At 50.3% G+C, this 22,297-nt stretch overlaps 1 protein-coding gene and 1 non-coding gene across 5 annotated transcripts; one reads left to right on the top strand and one right to left on the bottom strand.

Annotated features, from left to right (window-relative positions):
• The first annotated feature begins 1,142 nt into the window (after nucleotides 1–1,142).
• Dpp3 (dipeptidyl peptidase 3) lies at nucleotides 1,143–22,290 on the top strand. 4 transcript variants are annotated; one of them, XM_005333380.4, is made up of 18 exons: nucleotides 1,143–1,252; nucleotides 2,323–2,597; nucleotides 4,755–4,844; nucleotides 5,431–5,568; nucleotides 6,113–6,187; nucleotides 6,803–6,896; nucleotides 9,757–9,887; nucleotides 9,994–10,124; nucleotides 10,196–10,254; nucleotides 11,116–11,310; nucleotides 11,464–11,576; nucleotides 11,894–11,986; nucleotides 12,609–12,671; nucleotides 12,764–12,888; nucleotides 12,979–13,099; nucleotides 14,125–14,304; nucleotides 19,632–19,794; nucleotides 21,723–22,290. In XM_005333380.4, the coding sequence occupies exons 2-18, from the start codon at nucleotides 2,328–2,330 to the stop codon at nucleotides 21,893–21,895; spliced, it is 2,214 nt and encodes a 737-aa protein (XP_005333437.2). In that variant the 5' UTR covers nucleotides 1,143–1,252; nucleotides 2,323–2,327; the 3' UTR covers nucleotides 21,896–22,290. The 4 variants fall into 4 exon arrangements, with proteins under 4 accessions (XP_005333437.2, XP_021587438.2, XP_013217491.2 ...); XM_021731763.3 differs by lacking the exon at nucleotides 1,143–1,252 and adding an exon at nucleotides 1,259–1,282; XM_013362037.4 differs by lacking the exon at nucleotides 1,143–1,252 and adding an exon at nucleotides 1,301–1,463.
• Nucleotides 18,782–18,855, bottom strand: LOC120890134 (small nucleolar RNA SNORD28). The gene has a single exon (XR_005734384.1). It is a non-coding gene; the product is annotated as a small nucleolar RNA SNORD28 (small nucleolar RNA).
• Nucleotides 22,291–22,297: the final 7 nt, after the last annotated feature.

Genomic DNA, 22,297 nt, shown 5'->3' with positions numbered 1-22,297 from the left:
AATTGTCATCAGAGCCAATAGCTAGCAGCACTGTCATGCCAAGCAGAGCCTTGTGCATCTTTGTAAATGAGAAACTTGGCTCCTGTGATGGGCAGTTGCTGCTCTGGGCCTAGAAGCAGGTGTCACAAGGACAGAGTGCCAGATTTCAGACCCTCAAACACCCCATTTGCATGTACACAACTCTAGGGGGCAGTACTGCCCAGTCGACATTCACTGAAGCCTACAACATCCTAGAAGTGGTTTTTCAGTTAGCCCAGTTTTCCAGCTGATGAAGCCACAACTTGGTGAGATAAAGTGACCCACCTAAGGTCACAGAACCCTTAGGTGATAGAAACCGGATTTGACCTTAGGCCACCTGACTCCACCCCCCAGTCTGATCTTGAGCCTGTCACCAAGCTCCCCACTTGGCCCACGTCCAGCTCCAGGCACTTCTACATTCATGCCCCACCTAGGCCCAGGCTCCTGACGTGTAAGAGTGGACTTCCCACCGCCTCTGCACTGGGCTGCCTTCCGGGGTCACTGGAAGCTTTCTCATCTAGCGGACACCGGGCAAGCACCAAGAAACCGCCCGCCCCTTTCCGCCCTCGCCCTTTTGTATTGAGGAAACCGTGACTTGGAAATGTTTAGCGGCTCCCTCCAGGCCCACACCTGTGTGTGGCGGTGCAGTGAAGCACTCGGGAGCGTTTCTCGTGCCCCTGCGCTGGCAGGACCACCTGGGCGATTCCCCGGACCCAGAGTTCTGCGGTCTCCAAAGAGTCTCCCCGCCAGATCCCCGAGTCCAGTGAGGACCGGGGAGCCACATTACTCCCACTGGGCAGGTTTCCACCTGCAACACTGAGGTCGGGGGACGAAGGCGAAACCCCAAAGGGTGGGGTCCTGGTTGTGTGTGAGGTGAGGACCCTGATGCTCTCTGTCCATGACACGCTAGCCCCGCCCGGGCTCGGGGACCCTGTCTGCACGGACCAGGCCCCGGCCAGGTGGGGCACCGAAATGCTCAGCTCCGGCGCAAGCTTGGCCCACGGACAAAAGGCCAAGGCCGCAGGGCCAAGCGCACGACACCCTAGAGCCTGGGCGGGTGGGGGTGAGGGGAGCAGGCCGAAGGAGCTTGCCTCGGCGCGCCTATTGGCTGGTGCCGCCGCCCATCTTGACTCCGGGGCCAGAGAATTGGCTCGCAGGGGCGGGGTTTGCGGAGCTCCAATGAATGGGGGAGCCGGAAGCAGGAAGTGAGTTTGCGAACCGCGCAGTGCTGCAGGTGAGGAGCTGTGTCGGTTTCGGGGTCACGGTGTGTCATCCTCCGGGGACCTGAGCCAGGCTGGGTCGAGAGTAGGATCACTCCTTTTCTGCCCACCTTTCATTTACGCCTTCCAAATCCATTCCGGTCCCTAGGCCAAGGAAAGTCCCTGGAAGCAAAGAGTTAACATCTCTTTTGGAACCCGCGGGACGTGCTATTGGGGCGGAGCCTCGTGAGTGGGGTGGGGGGAGGCTAGAAACTCATTCTCAGTCGGGGAGGGGGTAGTGGAGAATGCCTTGGGCTGGGAGACCCCCAGATCCCAACGGGGCTGTGAGACCTTTGGTAAGTTGTTTGGCCGCGCCAGATTTCAGTTTTCCCCTATATACAATGGGCTCTGGACGTCTGTGACTTCCCTGGCCGAGCATGTGTCGAGGCAAGAGAACCAAAGTGCTGGGAGCCATGAGGGAGGAAAAGAGTTCATGGGAAGTCATTGCTGCTGTAGGTACATCCTGTCCAGGGCGACCTTATCTAATTTGGGTTGAGGTTGGGGTTATTATCATCCTCTTTTCAATAGGAGAAAAGAGAGATGCAGAAAAGAAACAATTGGCTGGGATCCTGTCGGGGTTGGGATCTGGGGCTTCCAGCTGGAAACCTGGCCCTCTGTCCTTCTGAACAATGGTGGTGGAGGGGGTAATTATTCTGAACAAGGAGGGTAGGTGGTCAGAGAAGGAGAGAAGATAGGGAGGAACCTGGACTGGAAGTCTAGCAATGAGGTTCTCTGATGCTGACCCCTCTGTAGTGTGATTAGGCAAGACTCCTGTCTGGGATTGTTTCTCCAGCTGTAAACTAGGTGGTTGGATTCAGACTTTGAGATTGAGGGACCAAAGGCTCGGTGTGGCTCAGTATGTACTTTATAATCTCCTTGGGGGAGTCACTAACCACTTCTGAGTCTCAGCATAGCTCATGAATACTGATCCACTAGTATTCCCTTCCTCCTGAGCTTTTGGGAGGCCAAAAGAACTCATGGGAGTTCAGAGCCAGGTGTGCTATTAGGGTGTGCTGAATGACAGATGTGATGATGGTTCCTTTAGGGCCCATGGCGGATACCCAGTACATCCTGCCCAATGACATCGGCGTATCTAGCCTGGACTGCCGCGAGGCCTTCCACCTGCTGTCACCCACAGAGCGCCTCTATGCCCACCACCTGTCCAGGGCCGCCTGGTACGGAGGCCTGGCTGTGCTGTTGCAGACCTCCCCTGAGGCCCCCTACATCTACACTCTCCTCAGCCGCCTCTTCCGCACCCAGGACCCTGACCAACTGCGCCAACATGCCCTGGCTGAAGGCCTTACCGAGGAGGAGTATCAGGTCAGTTCACCCAGGCCAGCCCTCATTTCCTGAGTGGCTTCTGGGTGTGAGGAACCAAGATGCAGGGAGAGGATTAAACCAAATGTTATAAACTCAGGAGCCTCCTCTCCTTGGAACCTCAGTCTTCTCATCTGTTAAAAAAAAAGTACAAATGGGTTGCCTTGATGTTGTAATGAATCACTTAGAACAGTGCCTACTTCAAGGTAAGTGATGGCTGCTCACTTATCTTGAGTAAGCAGCCATCACTTACCTTGAAGTAGGAAGGAGTCAAGGCTAGAAATCGGGCAGTCTGAGTTCTGAACCAGTTCTGGCAGTGGGCAAAATGTTCTGTCTGTCTTTTGGTTTTGTTTGTTTATAGATTTATTGGCCAAGTAATTCATGGATTCTTAGAGCATTGCAGCAATGCAAAAGGGCCCAGAATAAAACACAAAGATTGCTCTTTCTCATGCCTCTCCAGAGGTGACCACTATGGATGGTGTCTGTGTTTTGCATGCCTATACCTGTATGAGCACAGCTTTCACATCCTTATTTTCTCTTTCACATAAATGAGATCATGCTCTTTGTCATCTTCTGTGTACTGCTTTTTTCATGAATGCTGTGTCTTGGAGAACTTCCATGGGTACATATTAATCCACTTCTTTTTTTTTTTTTTTTTCCAGTATCAGGGATTGAACCCAGAGTCTTGTACATGCTAGGCAAGCTCTCTATCATTGAGCTATTTCCCTGCCCTTTTAATTTTTTGTTTTGAGATAATGTCTCTAAGTTACTCAGGCTGGCCTCAAAATTGCTATCCTCCTGCCTTAGCCTTCCAGGTAACTGGGAGTACAGGTGCATACCACTGCACCTGGCTACCTCATTCTTCTATTGGCTTTGAAGCATTCTACAACAGTGTACACTATAATCAATTTAGTCTTTTTTTTTAATTGCTGGACTTTTAGATTGTTCCTGGGTTTTCTTACAAACAGTGCCATGGTGAGCATTCTTGTGCACATGTGTGAGAAAGATCTATTTCTGGAGGCAGAATTGCGGGGTTGAAGGCTGTGTACATTTATTATCAACTGATTCTGTTAAGTTTTCCTAAAAAGCTTCTCTGAGTTATATTCCCACTAAGAATGAACAAGAATATAATCTGTTTTTCTATATATTAAATAAAGGGATTGGATTGCTTATCTCTGAACTGAGGTGCTGTTTCTTCTAGCTTTTTTGAACCTTGCATTTCCAGACTGTGTTCTTCTCATTAAAAGAGCTAGTCTGTGGGTATGCTTATAAATGGGAAGGTGCTACCCAATTGCTACTATTTTTAGTAGGATTCTTTTGTTTGTCAGTAGCAGAAACTCACCTCAAAGTAGCTTCAATGAAAGAATTACTGGTTCGCATAATTGCAAAGTCCAGAGGAAGCTTCAGGTATGGCTATATTCAGGGGCTCAGTGCTACCATCAGAGTGCAGTCTTCATCTCTCAGCTCTGCTTTCTTTCCTCACTCCAGCAGGGGCGCTTCAGGGTTTCCAGGTCTGATATAAGAGGAAACTGTTCACCAATGGCAAGTTTCCTGGTTAGAGCTTATTGGCCAGCTGAAGCCTTATGCTCATCCTTATAGATTTCTCTGACTGGCCAAGACAGCCTACATACGCACTGGAACTGGGGGAAAGGAGAATCCCCATAACCACCACCAGAAAAAGGAAGATTGAGTTCTTTGTGCTGAGAAAGTGAGACTAGATTGGGGCCAGCAAAGAAACATGGCCTAGAAAGATGTTTGAGGCTACCTGGCTTTGACAATTGATTCTTCCTGTGCCCGCTGCTTGACAGGTTGAAAGCTGAAAATAAGCTTTCTAGAGAAGGAGTTGGTGTTGGGACTAGGCTTTAAATGACACAAAGGCCATAAGTGGCTGAGAGGAAGCAAAGGTGGATGGGTGACTGGGTGTTCTTGAACTTTGGAAACCAGCATGGCTGGACCACAGGGATGTGAAATTGGTCTGTGAAAGTAACTTGGAGCCAGACTGGGGCTCCCCAGGCTCTGGGTCCTGCCCCTAGATTTCCCAGCCTCACCCATGCTGCCTGTACCACATGTGCTTGTCATGTCAGGTCTCAGGCAGGGACTTCCCTACAGTGGGAGGGCTGTGTGTCCCAGGTTTCCGATGTGATACCATCTCCCCCTCAGGCATTCCTGGTCTATGCTGCGGGGGTCTACTCCAATATGGGCAACTACAAATCCTTCGGCGACACCAAATTTGTTCCCAACCTGCCCAAGGTGAGCTGAAGGAGGTTTGGGAAAGGTGGGAAGCAGGGTGCCAGTGGGATGTACATGGCAAAGATAGCTAAAGGAGCCGCAGCTGGAGTCCAGGGCTGAGCAGAACCTTGGCCTTGTCTCTGCCACACTGTGTAACCCTGGGTGTCAGCCTTGCCCTGTGCTGCATACACATACAAAGGAAAAGCCTTGCATATCTGAGGGTCAAGGAAGAGCAGGGTGTGGAAGCATGAATGAGTAGGTGCTTGCAAGAATGGAGCCCACTGGTCATCACGGAGAACAGGGGAAGAGCCTGGGTCCAGGGCATCCCTTCTAGGGACTGTGAGGTTAGAGCCTTGTTGGGGCAGATGCAGCTCATACACTAGGGCTGGTCAGATCTTAATGCCTGTACAAGTCACCTGGTAATGTCAAAGTGCAGCATCCAACTTGGCAGATTTGTAGTGCACCTGAGGCTTGACACTTCTCAGGCCCAGCCAGCGCTGGACCCTGGACCACACTCTGAGGCAAAAGAGAGTGGGCGCAGGTGGGGGATCTGGAGGGCAGGTTTGAGGGGAGCATGATCAAGCCAGTGACCTCCTTTCCCCCACAGGAGAAGCTGGAACGTGTGATCCTGGGGAGTAAAGCCGCTCGGCAGCATCCAAAAGAAGTCAGGGACCTCTGGCAGACTTGCGGGGAGCTTATGTTCTCTCTAGAGCCGAGACTTCGGCACCTCGGACTGGGGAAGGAGGTGAGGCCTCAAATGCTTGGGCAAGTGGAGGGTGCCCTTGGGGTGAAGGGAAGGGCAGCTGACAGGAAGGCACTGGGCTCTGTCTCTCTCAGGCAAAGCTGCTCTCCACTGCAGGCCTGTTTGGTCATCTGTAAATTGGGAAGAAGGCTGGAGGGAATGCTTCCTGCATGTCCTCCCAGCTCTGATCTGCCAGGATGCTGTATGCAGGAGGAGGGAAGGAAAGAAAAGCTGGGAGGTGGAAGGCGCTGAGGATGGAGGCTGGGGAAGGAGGGCTCCCAGGCTGCCCACTTCTAGAGGCTGCTTGGGTTGCAGGGGAGAGGCTTGGCAGCCTGGGGGTGGGCCAGCTGTAGAAGTTGGGCAGAACTGCAGAAAGGCCCAAGATGACATCCATTTGTTTTACAATTTTTTTCTCCTGGAAAGAGAGCGGGGGGCAGGATAGAAGCTGCTGGGAAGAGGTGTAGGAAGACTGGGAGGCTGTCCCTGCAAGCCCCCCACTCCTGACCTTAGCAACTCCTCTTTCCCACCTTCCCCTTTTTTCCGACAGGGAATCACCACCTATTTCTCTGGGGATTGTACCATGGAGGATGCCAAGCTGGCTCAAGACTTTCTGGATTCCCAGGTTCGGGGATTGGGGACTCATCAATGGTGTGAGGGGGTCCTCCTGTCAGTCCCCTCATGACCGATGCCTGCCCTTGAGTCTCAGCTTGTACCCAGAGACACAGGCATGTCGGGTCCTTAAGGTGGAAAAGACTCAGACATCCTTGTCCTTGAGATCAGCCTGCACGAACCAAGAGGATGTCACCCAGATGTCCCAGATATGCCAGGCATGGAGCTGACCCTGCCCATGCCGGGTTACGGGGCCTGATGACAGCCTCGGGGCAGGATGAGATAAAACATCAGAGGTGTGCTTCTAAGCCTGGGCCCTGGACAAGCTGTGTGACCAGTCTGTGAAGGGCACCCACCTCGTGTAGCACTGGGTCAGCTGCAGCCATGCAGTGCCTGACACGTCCAGTCCATAACTAATAAAAACTGGTGCTCAGTGTAGGTAGCAGAGCAGGAGCTTCAGCCCCGGCCTGCCCGCCCGTACCTGCTCCCTGTCCATCTGACTCGACCAGATCCCTCGGCCTGTTTTGCCTCTCTGCCATCCCCCTACAGCCATCACTTTCCCTTCTCCCAGCCCCTTACCCTCTCTGGACCTTTTTCTCCCCTAAACCCCTGCCTTGTTTTTTTCTAGAACCTCAGTGCCTACAACACACGGCTCTTCAAGGATGTCGACCAGGAAGGGAAGCCCCGCTATGAGGTGCGGCTGGCTTCAGTGCTCAGCACAGGTGCGCTTAGGTCCCTTCCACTTTTCTCTGTAGCAACTCTGGATCCTGGTGGCTTAGACCACTAGCCAGGCCACTCCAGAGAAAGAGGGTCCTTCTGTCCCAGGAGTTTCTGCATGTAGCCGAGGAGTGGATCTAGTCTCTATTTGTGAACCAGTCCTTATAGGTGGGCAAGGAACAGGTCTCTGATGGGCTCTGCCTAGTTTCAAGCCCACCCATGAGCCAGGCAATGAGCTCTATCCCTCGCAGACCACCTGGCCAGGTGGTGGTAATACTAGGGGGATTCTGCTGTGAGGTGAAGGCAGATGTGATGTGGGTGGAAATGTCCAGACCCTGTGAGGACATTTTCTGGTCCTCCTTTACCTGCCCACATCCCCCAGCCTCCCTTCCCCCCGACACACTGTGCTGTAGCTGCGCTCCGCAGCGTCTGGTTCCTAAACCCCTCTCCAGGCCTTTGCACAACCTACCCAGAAGGCCCTCCAGGCCCTCCATGTTCACCGGGCCAGCTCCACTCATCCCCAAGGCAGGTGTGGATGTTACCTTTGCCAATACCTTGTCATCCCTCAGCCAAGTCTCTGCTGTCCCTTCTTGCATCCCAGGAGCCCCCAGTAATCCCCTGTTTTTCTGTTTCCCCCTCTTGACTATATGCCTCTGGGAGGAGGAATTGGGTGTTTCAGCCATCACTGTCTCTCCAGCACCTAGCATGTGACAGAAACTCAGGGACTCAGTGCAGGAATAAATGAGGACAAATGGGAATTTGCCTTCAGGTGGAGAGAGTGGTGAGAGCCACAGCAGGCTGATAGGGAAGCCAAGGGATCAGCGAGCAGTTTGGTTTGACTGGGGGAAAGGATATTGTCCAGGCAATGGAGGAGATCCTGCCAACAAAGAAGTTGGGCCTGTACTGCCACAAGATGCAGGATGGGACAGTGGTTGGGAGTGGCTCTGAGCTGGGGGTGTATCTCAGTGGTAGATCACTTGCCTAGCATACACAAAACCCTGGATTCCATTCCTAGCACCACACACAAAAAAAATTTTTTTAAAGAGTATGGCTCTGGAGCCAGTTTGCTTGAGTGTATCAGTTACTTATGGCTGTGTAACAAGCACCCCCAAAATGTAACCATACAAAACCACCTTTTTATGCTTATAGACTGCAGGTCTGGAGTTGGATGGAAGGTCCAGTAGTCTTCTCCTATCAATAGTTTCAAGTTATGTGGTTTCAGTTTACCACCCATGGTCACATGGCCTCAAATGTTGAAAGGAACATTTTCAGAAACAAACCATTTGCTGGGTGTGGTGGGTGCATGCCTATAATCCCAACATCTCAGGAGGCTGAGGCAGGAGGATTGCAGACCAGCCTCAGCAACTTAGTGAGACCTGTCTCAAAATAAAATATAAAAGGGGCTGAGGATGTAGTTTAGTGGTAAAGTGTCCCTGGGTTAAGTCCCTATTCCTCAAATAAATAAAACTATTTAGAAGTTTTAAGTAATTCTTATTATAGTATATTGTTGTTCTCTTTTATTATTAGTTATTGTTGCTAATCAGTTACCATGTTAACATGTTAACATTCATCATGGCAAAGCAAAATATATACAGGGTTCAGTTCTATCTTTAGTTTTAGGCATCCACTTGGAATGTGTCATCCACAAATAAGGAGGGACAATTGTAAATTTTACTGATGAGAGAAACAAAATACCACTGTGTATCCAGGCACAGTGGCATGTGCCTGTAATCCCAGCTGCTCAGGAGGCTAAGGCAGGAGGATCACAAGTTCAAGTTAGAGAGACCCAGTCTAAAAAATTTTTTTAAAAAGAATAGAGGGTGCAGCTTAGTGGGAAGGAGCCCTGGGCTCAGTCCCCAGTAATACAAATAACAACAGTGTGATAGTTTCCCTTGCTTCTGTAATGAGCTGCCACATATCATGGCACGAAACAACATAAATTCATTCCTGAACAGTTTTGGAGGTCTGGAGTCTAAGGTCAAGGCGTCAGCTGGGCTGTGCTCTTCTGGAGCCTGCAGGGGGGTGTTTCCTTGCTTTTTCCAGCGCATAGGAGGCTTCCTGCAGCTCCTGGCTTGTGGCCCCCTCCTCACTGCACCCCAGCTTAATTCTGTCTTCAAGCTTCTACTCCTGTCACCTTCTTGTCTCCCCACGAGGACCACTGTGATCAATTTTAGGATGTGACTCTTTCTAAATACAATCTGTCTCCCTGGGTTTGTATCCCTGCTCTGTCACTTGCTATCAACATGATTTTAGAAAACTTTATTAACTTCTCAGTGCCTAGGTTTCCCCATCTATAAAGTGGAGATGATAATTCCCGCTCCCCACCTGGGTTGGTATGAGGATTAAATAAGTTAACACATAGAAAGCACTTAGAATGTCACAGGTTATGTATTATTGTTATTATTTTAATTTTTTAAACAGATACAACTTTTTTTTATACCTTTATTTTATTTACCCATTTTTATGTGGTTCTGAGGATCAGACCCAGTGCCTCGCACATGCTAGGCAGGTGATCTACCACTGAGCCACAACCCCGGCCCAGTTATGGATTCTTTTTTTTCTTTTTTTTTTAAAGAGAGAGAGAGATTTTTTTAATATTTATTTTTCAGTTTTTGGTGGACACACATCTTTATTTTATTTTTATGTGGTGCTGAGGATCGAACCCAGTGCCCCGCGCATGCCAGGCGAGCGTGTTACCGCCTGAGCCACATTCCCAGCCCAGTTACGGATTCTTTTAAAATGAGAGTTCATGGTGATTCCTGCTGGCAGTAGGGAGTCATTGATGATCTTACTGTGAGAGCGCCATGATGAAGAGCCCGCGGAGTATTTTACATTGGCCTCCTCTCGCCGCCCTTCTTTCCTCAGATCCTGCTCTAGACTCCGAATTGACTTCCAAGCTGAAGAGCTACGAATTCCAGGGGAGCCACTTCCAGGTGACCCGGGGGGACTATGCCCCCCTCCTCCAGAAGGTGGTGGATCACCTGGAGAAAGCCAAGGTAGGCTGGCTGGGCTGAGGGCTTTGGGCTCAGGACCCCCTGGGCAGCAGATGGGACTTGGGGACAGGTGGGTGGTCTGAGGCTGACCAGCCCTGCTTACCCCCAGGCATATGCAGCCAACAGCCACCAGGAGCAGATGCTGGCCCAGTACATCGAAAGCTTCACCCAGGGCTCCATTGAGGCCCACAAGAGGGGCTCCCGCTTCTGGATCCAGGACAAAGGCCCCATCGTGGAGAGGTGAGGTGACCACCTACGCTGCCCTGCCCCTCCTGTCCACCCTCTTCCATCTGCGCCTCTCTCTCCTCCAGTTACATCGGGTTTATTGAGAGCTACCGAGACCCCTTTGGTTCCCGAGGAGAGTTTGAAGGTAACTTGTGGGGGTTGCCGGTGGTCAGGTTGGGATCCTTTCCCCCAAGGCCCAAGTTCATGTTTCTAAGTGTCCCCTTAGAGGTCTCCCCTCCCTGCCCAGGAGTAATAACAATAACAACAGCCTTGCAAAATAAAAACCATTTACCACATTCTGGCACTGTCTCAGGAAGCTCATCTATACAGATTCACCCAGATATTGTCATCTGTGAGGATTTTTCTCGGTGGGTGGTGAACCCAGGCACTCCGGCTCCAAGCCAGCTTGCTGTGCTGCCTCTGGTGTGTGGTCAGGGCAGGCTGCAGGCAGACAGACATGCATTCTGAGCAGGCTTTGCCCGTCACCATCTCTGTGACCTGGGACCATATAATGTGACCTGTGAGCCTCAGTGAGAGCATATATGCAGTCTGCTGTGCTCCACTGACTGTGAACCTGCCTGTGAGGCTGCCTCAGCCCCCTTCCCCATAACTCCTGGGGCCCCCCCTGTGCAGGGCAGGGCATCCAGCCTGAGGATTCGTAATTGCTGGGCTGGTATATCCTCTTCCTCCCCAGCCCTAAAGGGAAGTCTAGGCATCCAGCTGCCGAAGCCAGGGAGTAGCTCCAAGGAGGGAGCCCCGTTCCCACAGCCCACTGGGGCTTGTCTGTGAGCCACAGATCCAAGCGCAGGGGCCTGAGGGGGAAAAGGGTTCATGTACCTGCAGCTTTCCTACCCAGGGTTTGGTGCAGTAGGGGCCAGGTCTGTGTCACTGTCGTCCCTAGCAGCTCACAGAGCAGACATTAATGCGATGGCCACAGGGGTTGAATTGGGTGGTGTGGGATCCCTGCCAGGACTCTGCCAAACCTCCACCCTGTCCTGCCCTGCAGGATTTGTGGCCATGGTGAACAAGGCCATGAGTGCCAAGTTCGAGCGGCTGGTAGAGAGCGCAGAGCAGCTGCTGAAGGAGCTGCCCTGGCCACCGGCCTTCGAGAAGGACAAGTTCCTCACCCCAGACTTCACCTCCCTTGATGTCCTCACCTTCGCTGGCTCTGGCATCCCTGCTGGCATCAACATCCCCAACTGTGAGCTTCCTTGGTACCCCTAGCCACCAGGAGCCCATGGAGAGCCGCCCCTCCCCTCCACAAACGGCCCTGCCCTGTTCACCCTCCCGGCCACTCCTCGCCCCCGACACTCCTCGTCCATCTCTCTGGTCCCCTCCTGGCCTTCTCTTCCAGACGACGACCTGAGGCAGACCGAAGGCTTTAAGAACGTGTCCCTGGGGAACGTCCTGGCTGTGGCCTACGCCACACAACGGGAGAAGCTCACGTTCCTGGAGGAGGAGGACAAGGTGGGCGTCAGCAGCCCGAGGGGCGGGGCCGGCCTCACCTGGCCTGGCAGGTTCAGGAAGGCAGACAGCCCAGAGCTGTGGCAGGGACAGCACTCTGGTCGGAGCTTGGCCATCTCCCTGCCAGTGACTGGTGGCCCTGTGGAGCCTGTGTGCTTTCTGGTCATGACGAAGGCACCCCTCCCTCCTGGGTTGTTGCTACGTGGGGTCGGAGTGCACTCAGCCTCCTCCAAGCACACGCACCACGACGGGCCTTCTACCTGCAGGCCGGGTGGCCGTGGTGGGACGTGTGACAGCGGGGACTCTGCTTGCCTTGGCAGGACCTGTACACCCGCTGGAAGGGGCCCTCCTTTGATGTGCAGGTGGGGCTGCACGAGCTGCTGGGCCATGGCAGTGGCAAGCTCTTTGCCCAGGTGAGAAGGGTGCCACCCCGTGCCCGCAGGAGCCTCCCTCACCCCCACAACCCGACTCAGGGAAGGGAAGCTGCTCTTCCCTGGGGGGCTTTGGGGAAGAGGGCTCCTTAAGCAGGAAGAAAGACTCTGTCTTGTCTTCCCCAAGATGACAGGGGTCTCCAGAACAGTTCCATTGGTGGCCCTTGAACCAGGAAGAATTGCTGGGCTTGGGCTCAGGAACCCACCTTGAGGGTGTGACCTGGGCAGCTGCAGGGACAGAGGCTGGGAGGGTCAGCCTTGGGGCGGCGCCGAGGCTGCAGGACTGTCTTCACACGGCTGTTCCCCGAGCCAGTACCTTCCTAGATATTTTAGGGAGCCACTTCTCCCCAGAAATGTCCCAACCTGCCACTGTGGCCAGAGCCCTTGACACCCACTGGGGGAATATGGGAAAGACAGCGGAGGAAGCCGTGGGCCCAGCAGGGAGCCACACAGATGAGATGAGTCCTAGCACTGCGGTGTGCGGGCATCGGTGTGGTGCTCGAACTGCCACCCTGCTGCTCCCTGGCTCGCCTTTGTGAGCTGAGCCTTGGCCTGGGGACCCCAGAGCTGAAGATCCCCGCCTCCCTTACCCGTATTCCTGCAGGATGAGAAGGGAGTGTTCAACTTTGACCAGGAGACAGTGATCAATCCAGAGACGGGGGAGCAGGTGAGGACAGGCTCTGTGGAGCCCCACCTCTGTGGAGCCCAGGGTGCCGGGTGCGGGCAGGGTCAGGGCTTGACTCATGGCTCTCCTCCCAGATTCAGAGCTGGTACCGGAGTGGGGAGACCTGGGACAGCAAGTTCAGCACCATTGCCTCGAGCTACGAAGAGTGCCGGGCTGAGAGCGTGGGCCTCTACCTCTGCCTCAACCCCCAAGTGCTGGAGTAGGAGCAGTGGATGTGCAGGGGGTGCGGGTGCCGGCAGGGAGGGCAGGGCCGCCCTGACTGTGCCTGCTCCTTGCCCCTCCTCCCCAGGATCTTCGGCTTCCAGGGGGCTGATGCGGAAGACGTGATCTACGTGAACTGGCTCAACATGGTTCGGGCTGGGCTGCTGGCTCTGGAGTTCTACACCCCAGAGGCCTCCAGCTGGCGCCAGGTGGGACTGGGCCTCCCTGAGGAGGCAGACGGAGCCAAGCTCAGAGTTGTGGGTGCAGGGACAATGGTACTTGTGAGGCAGGTGGACAGGGTTTAATCCAGAGTCCACGGTTGGTGGGACAAGTCATGTCACTGCAGTGAGCTCTAGTGCCCCTGCCTGGGAGGTGGGAGGCACCGTCTCTCCCTGGCCACCTTTCAGGGTCAATCAAGTAGACATTTTTGCTGTCACTAACGGATGCCTGGCTGCTCCTGGCACAGTGCTCACGTGGTGCACTACTGAACTGTTGCCCCCATTTTCAGCCCCAGGAGGGAGGCAGTTTTATTACCTCACTGTAGAGATGAGGAATTCGAGGCACAAAGAGATCCATTAACTTGCTGCTAAGGAAGAGACAGGATTCAAATCCCCACAGTCCACCTCCAGAGCCATTAGATTCAAGTGCTCATTTTTAGCATGGGTTTTGGAAAAAGTAAATAATAGCAACTTTTTTACAAAATCAAGAAAGTGTGGTTTGAGGAGGCAGTTTTATGTTATCAAAAGTATATACATTTTAGAATCTGGAAACTGGGGTCTGAGTCCTGACCATTTATTTAACAGCTGTGTGTGACCCTGAGTAAGTCACTGTACCTATCTATAAGCTGGGGATAATGATGCCTATTTGGTCCTGCTGTTTAGCACAAATAAGATTGTGGAGCAGAAAGTGCTCAAGGTCCTGAAAGTGAGGGGCCTTCAGGGGTAGCTGCTGTCCTCAGAGGGTCTGGAGGAGCAGGTGGCATGTTGGGTGACATAGGGGACCAAGAATACCAGGTCCTACCTAGAAATAGTCTCCCTATCCCCCAGGGCAGCTTGCCCTCCCTGTGAGCAGAGAAGGAGAAAGAAGCATTTGAAGTGAGATCAGAAAAAAATTCAGAGGATCAGGGAGAAGAAAATGACAGTAATAATTGACAGTAAGCCCCTGGGGCACATTAGGCTTAGACCAAGCATTTGATATTGGCTACAGATGACCTCTTTCCCCCTGACCCTGGCAGGCTCACATGCAGGCCCGATTTGTGATCCTGCGGGTCTTGCTGGAGGCGGGCGAGGGACTTGTGACCGTCACTCCCACTACCGGTTCTGATGGCCGCCCAGATGCCCGGGTCCGCCTAGACCGCAGCAAGATCCGGTCTGTGGGCAGGCCTGCGCTGGAGCGGTTCCTGCGGAGACTGCAGGTGAGTGAAGGCCTCGTGCCTTGAAGCCCCCCCAACTTCTGCCCCATCTCCCCACACTGCTGACACCTCCTCACAGCCTCAAGGTTATTCCCTTAGTCATTCAGCAAGTGTCCCCCTGTGATCGGTTTCTCACTGTGGGGAGGCAAGGACAATGAAGCAAAAGAAAGTTAGAGATTAAAAATCATTAGATCCAAAACACAAGGCAGCATCTTGGGTTGGACCCTGGAATAGAAGAAGGACATTAGTGGGAAATCTAGATGGAGTTTAAGTTACTAGTAATTGACCAGCTATATAAGAGGTACCAAGAAGGGAAATTGCACTAGGGGCTTATGGGAGCTCACCGGACTATCCGTGCAACTTGGCAATAAGTCTTAAATCATTCCAAGTTCAAATTTATTGCTAATAACAAGCCATTAGATGAAAGAATCAAATCTACCAACCCCAAGACCAAACTGAGCTGCCACTGAGCATTGAATTGGCGTGAACTCCCTGGGAGCCCCTCTTAAGGACTGAGCCAGGTGGTTCTCTGTATTGGGAAAATTGTGCAGCATCATAGACAGTGTCCTCAGCAACAATTGTACAGAAATTATGGAATACAGGTGACTATATGTTATATCAGCCTCCATAACAGCTAAGGGCACAGCAGTGAGACAGCAGGCAGGGAAAGCTTTCAACCAGGGGTCTCAAATAGCCATATTTTTGACCCACCTCGTTTGATAAAATTTGGCAAAGGTATAAATCTATATTTCTGGCTTCTTGGAAACTACCATTCACAGGCTTAATTCCCACATGAGGAACTGCTAGGGGAGCTGAGCCACAGCCCAGGGCTGGACATGGTGTGGGCTCTCTGGTTGGCGTGGTCCTCACCATTCCCTATCACTCAGACGTCAGCCTTCTGTGTCCATGGGTTGTATGTCTGGATTCAACCAGCTGCACAGTGGAAATATTTGGGGGGAAAGTTGTGTATGTTCTGTCTTTTTTTTTCTTTTTTTTTTTTTGTCATTATTCCCTAAACATCTGTGTACACAGCATTTACATTTTCTTAGGTATGGCAAATAATTTGAGATTATTTATAATATATTCAAATGGGTGCCTAGGTTTGAGGCAAGTATCTGAAATAAGGGACTTGAGCATTCATGGATTTTGGTGTTCATGGAGGGTCTGAGACCAGGCCCTGTGGGCGAGGCCTCCACCTGCCTAAACCATTGGGTAGGACACTGTCTGCCTCCCCTTGGCATGTGTTGCCAGCTGTCCCATTTGAACTCCCAGAATCTACACATCAGCTTGATTGGTGGGTACTCAGCACCTTGTGGGTGTTAAGTGCTGTTAAGAGGGAGAGGTGAGCCTTTCCCCAGGGCTCCCAATTGGTTCTGTTTGCTCCACTGCTGGGAAACCCCGGGTTTCTAACCCCGGGTCTAAGGAGGCAGAGGCTGTCCAGGAGAGAGCCTAGCCTCAGGGCCTGTTTTGTCACTTGAGGATGGGCAGAACAAACAAGGGTCAGACTCACAAAATGTCAGATACTTGGCAAAGAACCAAATACAGCGCCTTGAAATAAACTAGATAATGACTGGAATTTAAAAAGACAGATTAACTAAGGCAGAATAAACAGGTTTTAGATTGAGCCGACTGTAAAAGAAATCATAAACCATGTGTAACAGAGAAACAAAGATAGGGAATTTAAGGGAGGCTAAGAGACATGGAGGAGAGTGTGAGAAATTCTAATGTACATCTAACTGAAGTTCCAAAGGAAAAGCAGAGAGAAGTGATAGAAGGAACATGAGAACAGATAATAGCTGAGAATAATCTAGAATTGATTAAAGACTTCAATTAATAAATCCAGAAAGCTAAAAAAAAACCCAGGAAGGACAAGTGAAGCCTCTACCTAGAAATATCATACATGATACAGAATATCAGAGACAGAGAAGACCCTCAAAACAGCTGAGGAATAAGACACACTACCTTAAAACAGTAATTAGACCTAGAGCTTCCATAGCTATCCAGGAAGCCAGAAGACAGTGGAACCGCGTCTGCCAAGTGCTGAGTAGATTACTGTCAGGACCCAGTAACTCGTCTTTTAAGAATAGGAGTGATTAGGCTGGGGTGTTGCTCAGTGGTTAGTGCTTGCCCAGCATTCACCAGGCCTTGGGTTCTGTCCCCAAAAGCAGCAAGAACAACGATGGATTAAAGATATTTTTAAACAAGCAAAAACAGTTTACCATTAACAAACAAAATACTAAATAAAATTTAGTAATAAAATTTCTATAGGACATGAGAAAAAAAGAAAAATCAGCTCCAGATACGAGGTTTGATAAACCTAAAAAAATGGTGTAATGCAGATAGTAATAAATACAAGGGTTTAAGTTACAATGTGAACTTTGTACATCAATACAAAGGTTCAATTCCTGGGGTTACAAAAGAGCATGAAATACTGGACCCCAGCATCATATACGCCATGGAATAGATACTCTTACAATCTGTTTATAATTTGGGAGAAGGATGAAAAGTTCCATCAATTTTATTAAATGCATTTGCTAAAATTTCTAGGGTAGACACTAAAATAATAGAGTATAATTCTAAAATTCATCTTAAAAGAAAACAAGAAAGGAGGGGAAAAATTATCAGACCTACCTATAATTTTATAGCAAAAAATAAATAAATAATGATAATAATTTGATTTAACCATGGGCAAAAGACCTAAACAGATATTTCTCCAAAGACAACATACACATGGCCCATCAGTGTATAAAAAGATGTTCAACCTCATCCGGTGTGGAGGTGCATGCCTATAATCCCAGCAGCTCAGGTCGCTGAGGCAGGAGGATTGCAAATTCAAAGCCAGCCTCAGCAAAAGCAAGGCTCTAAGCAAAAGCAAGACCCTGTCTCTAAATAAAATTAAAAAATAGGGCTGGGGATGTGGCTCAGTAGTCGAGTACCCCTGAGTTCAATCCCTCGTACCCTCCCTCAAAAAAAAAGTTGAGCATTCATGTACCCAACAGACCATCAATTCTAGAAAAACCTGCACATCTTCATCAGAAGAGGTACTAGGGGACTCACAGCAGCATTTAACAGCAAAAGCACGGATCAGCGCTAGGGTGTAGCTCAGTGATAGAGTGATGCTCACATGCAGGAGGCCCCAGGTTTTGTTGTTTTTTTTTTTTTTACCACCACCACAGCTGTTTATTAAGTGCTTGCCAGGCACTGTGCTAAAGCTTTACAGACATTGTTTCGGTTAATCCAACAACCCTGAGGTAGATATTTTCAGTGGCTCCCTACCCCCACCCCCATATATCATTAGAGTTGAGGAAACTGAGGCTGAGAGAGGTTAAGTAAATCAACTGAGGTCAAATTCAGCTAGTAAGTAGCAAAGCTAGTAATCTGAACACATCTGACTCCAAAACCCATGCTTTTAAACACTATGTTAGATTTTTCCCGTTGAAAGGAAAAGGGCACATGTTCCTTCTCAAAATATTAGAGCAGGTTTTTGGTGGGGAATGGGGAGTGTTTTTAACTCCCTAAATCAGCTCTTGGAGGAATGGAGAATAGTCTGGGGATAAGCTAACCACTGGGCCCCTTTCTCCTGTTTCCCCCCTCTAGGGCTGTTCTCATCTGACACCTCCCCATTCTTGACGCCAGACTACTCAATATGCTATTTTCCTTCCAGCAACCACTAAAATACCAAGGTCGGCCAAACTTGGTGACACTGGGCCAAAGACCTGAGAGAATTTAGGAAACATTCACAAAATGCCTCTCATCCCTGAACTGCTGGACCCTAAGGCACACAGATGCATTTAGATGGAAACACAAATTTCCTTTTTTTCCCAGCTTTCCAAGCCCAGCGCTATTCTGGGAATCTCCTGACCAATCTCTCCCACCCTTTAGGTCCATCCCCTAACCCATCCTGGAGGAAAGGAGGCCCCAGGTTTGATCCTAGCACCCCACACACCCACACACCCACTGCAGGAGAGATGAAGTCGTGTGTGTGTGCGTGTGAGACTTCCTGTGTGTGACACGGCAGTGAGGAGGAGGAGAATAGCTGCCTGGGAGAATAGCACAGATGAATCTGAAGCACGATGAAGCAGAAAAGTGAATCAGTGTGTACAGTTCAAAAAGAGGCAAATAGGTAATTCAAATTTGAATTTTATATTGAGTCAGCAAGAGAAATGAGCACAGAGTTGAGAACAGCTGTTTGCATAGATGGAGGAGGCCACGAGGCCACAGGTGCTGACAGGTGGGGGGGGACCAATTTTTTTATTATTATTTATTAGTTGACAATGGATTTTTTTACTTCATTTGTTTATTCATATGTGCTGCTGAGGATCAAACCCAGGGCCTCACACATGCTAGGCAAGCACTCTATCACTGAGCCTCAACCACAGTCCCAAGGGGGACCAACTCTTTTTTTTTTTTTTTTTTTTTTGAACATGTGGTTATTTCAAAGTATTAGGATGGAAAGACATTTTTCTTCATTATCAACAACTGCCATCAGAACTCTAACATGCTATTTACTGTTGTACCTCACAGATCATCAGCATAGGGGGACCAACTCTTAACGTGGGCTGTTTGGGCATATGGGCATCTGTTTCATTATTCTTTACTGTGTCATGTATATTTGAAATGTTTTATTAAAAAAGGTGTTGTGATGCCTACCTTGTCAAAACATCAAGTGAGAAACATTCTCCTTGGTTTAGTGGGCATTTACTATGTGCTAAGCACTTGAGCCATATTCGTCACTCACTCAACAACACTGTGAGAGTGCAGATTATTCCCCTTTAAAGATAATAACTCAGAGTGGTTTAGTAACTTATCCAAGGTTACACAGCCTGTGACAGATGAGTATTTTTGCAGATAGTCCATTTTGTACTGCTATAACAAAATGCCTGAGACTGGGTAATTTATAAAGAGTAGACAGTTATTTCTCACACTTCTAAATCTAGGAAGTCTGAGATCCAAGTATTAGCAGGTTCAGCATCTGGTGAGGACTACTCTCCTCTTCCAATGTGGTGTCCACTTGTTGCTGAATTCCCCGGACAGGAGGAACTGTGTTCTCACATGGTGGAAGGCAGAAAGGCCTGCTGATGCAGGAAGTTTCTTTTTTTATAAGGGCCAATCCCATTCACAGAGCCCTCATGGCCCAAGCACCTCTTAAAGGCCCCACCTCTTAATACCATCACATTAGCCATTAAGTGTTAACTCTGAATTCTGGACTCAACACGTTCAACCACAGCATGGACCCTTCAGGGCTGGGCACTGCCAGCCGTGGCCCCTGGCAGAGTCCTATGAACACAGGGGAGTGCCCATCCTAGACACCTGTTCCTTCCTTCCTACAGGTGCTGAAGTCCACCGGGGATGTGGCTGGAGGGAGGGCCCTGTATGAGGGTTATGCGGCGGTCACTGATGCGCCCCCCGAGTGCTTCCTCTCTCTCAGGGACACGGTGCTGCTGCGCAAGGAGTCACGGAAGCTGATTGTTCAGCCCAACACTCGCCTTGAAGGTAATGGACTTGGGGCTCCCTTGATGGGGACCCAGGGAAGGCTGTCTGGGGTGGTCCTTCCCCTGACAGATCTCAGCATTTACCACCAAACACACACACACACACACACACACACACACTCTCTCTCTCTCTCTCTCTCTCTCTCTCTCTCTCTCTCTCTCTCTCTCTCTCTCTCATGGTTATCAGCGGCAGCAGGTCTGAGGAAGGCTGGCAGAGCAGGGGTTCATGGGAAGGCCAGGCCAGTAGCTGGAGAATCGTGGCTGCTGGGTGCCAGATCAGGATGGGCAAGGAGCTGGGACTCTGTAGGCTGAGCAGAACCCAAAGGAGAACTTGGTAGTGTCCAGGATGAGGGTCAGCTCTGTCCTTCCTCTGCCTTCTCAATGACAGTTCCATTTTCAAAAGTCCCAGCTCTCCCTGCATGGTACTTGTGCCTTCTGTGCCCTTACATTTCTTTAACCTACTGAGCCCACTTCACCCTTGGCACCTCTTTACACACCGTTCCATGTTCTTGGCATGATAGTGCCAATCTGTGCCTGTCTGGTACGTTCAGGTCCCTGTTAAATGACACCTCCTGAGAGGCGCTTGCCCCACACTCTCAATATAAAGTAACCTACTCCCATCCCTCTCTATCCTTCAGCTTCATTTTCCTTCTGTGTCTATCATGATTGGACATTTTCTTGTCCGTCTCATCTCCAGAAGTGGTATACCCCTGCCCCTAGCGTGGGCCTGGCATGCAACAGCTACTCTCTATGGTCAAATGAAATGAATGAGTGAATCCTGCCGGCCCCATGGACAATATCATCATTGCTTTGATATGTCCACCCTGTGTTAGCCACCGAGGGGTGGAGACATGAAAGGTACCCAGGCCCTCCCCTTGAGTAGTTCACAGCCCATTAAGAATGATTAGGCATGGAGGTAATTATACAAGGGAAGCATTAACAAGTGCCCAGAAGATACCAACAGTGCACTGAACACATGGAGGAGAAAAGATCCCATCTGCCTTCAGAGAATCTGGGAAGGTTCTAGGGAGGAAGTGGTTAAACTAGACTGAAGAACAGGTTGGATTATCAAAGGTAATAATTGTGATGGTGAGGTGATAATGACGATAGCTAAATTTGGAGGACTCCTGGGTGCCAGGTACTGGGTGAAAACTTTCCATGAATTAACTCTCAACAACTCAGAAAGGAATGGTTATTATCCCCGTTTTTCAGCTGGAAACAAACAGACACACAAAGGGGATGCATACTGACCTGGGATCACACAGTTAGTGGGACACAGAGTCAGGACTTGGTCCATCTGAACCCATAACCTCCGCTTTTATCATGCACCTCAAGATGCTGTGGAGCGCACCAAGGTGCTGTGAGAGGCTAGAGCAGCTGAAGTGAGTTAGAGGGGAGTGCTTCCCCATGAGTACTCAGGGGACCCTCCGAACAAGCCCATTTCACAGGTGAGTGATCAGCTCAGATGCTGCTCTGCTGGTGGATAGCATTTGTGAGCACCCACTTGATGCACTATTGTATGTAATTCCTCAGCTCCTTGAGAGAAGAGGCACTATGCTCACCCCACTTTACAGATGAGGAAATTGAGACTTAGGGAAGTTGGGAAACTTGGCCGTGGTCTAGACAGGTATGAAGCCATTGCTGGACTGTAAGCCCCACGAGGCCAAGCACTATATCTGTTTCATCTAACACGGCACCTGGTGTTAATCTTAAGGATGAGAGGGGGGAGTTTCATTACTATTCTTCCTGTAATATTTCCTTCCCTGAAAGATGACTATGAGGACTAAGTTAGAAAATCAACTTAAATATTGAGCACAATTTGTGGCCCAAGAGAAGAGCTCAGTAAGAACTAGGAGCTCCTGTGACATCACTGTGATTGTACTTCTCTTAAGATCTTTCTGCTGCTATTTTCTCTGTGTCCATTCCCAGGCTCAGAAGTGCAGCTTCTGGAGTACGAGGCCTCAGCTGCTGGCCTCATCAGATCCTTCACAGAGCGCTTCCTAGAGGATGGACCTGAGTTGGAGGAGGTCCTCACCCGGCTGGCCACAGCTGATGCCCGGTTCTGGAAGAGCCCCAGTGAGGCCCAGTCTGGCCAGGCTTGAGAAGATTTGTGTGGCCCTGCCCCCCACTCCATCAAACCAGGACTACCAGTGGCCCTCCAATGTGTGTGTAGCTATGGGTCAGCGGAGGGGCAGGAGCTCAAACTTTGGTGCTACCTCATCTGAGGGTGGTGATGCTAACCCCTTCCGTTTGTCAGCACTTTCCAGTTTACCAAGTGCTTCTACTCTGTGATTTGAGCTGCACTGCCATGTATGGAGAGCATACGCAGGGCTTCTTGTCCTGTTTCCCAGATGAGGAACTGGTAGTTCAGTGACTGGTCTAGATCTTGCAGGTGGTGTGTGACAAAAAGCCAGGGCTCAAAATCTTCTCACCAAATCCAATGCTCTTCATGTATTACTTTTATAACCAGAAAAATAAATAATAGAAACAACCACCATCTTACA

The sequence above is a fragment of the Ictidomys tridecemlineatus genome, chromosome 4 (genome assembly GCF_052094955.1).
Source record: "Ictidomys tridecemlineatus isolate mIctTri1 chromosome 4, mIctTri1.hap1, whole genome shotgun sequence".
NCBI lineage: Eukaryota > Metazoa > Chordata > Mammalia > Rodentia > Sciuridae > Ictidomys > Ictidomys tridecemlineatus.
Note: the sequence above shows the minus strand (reverse complement) of the source record. Positions and strands in the feature narration are given on the sequence as shown.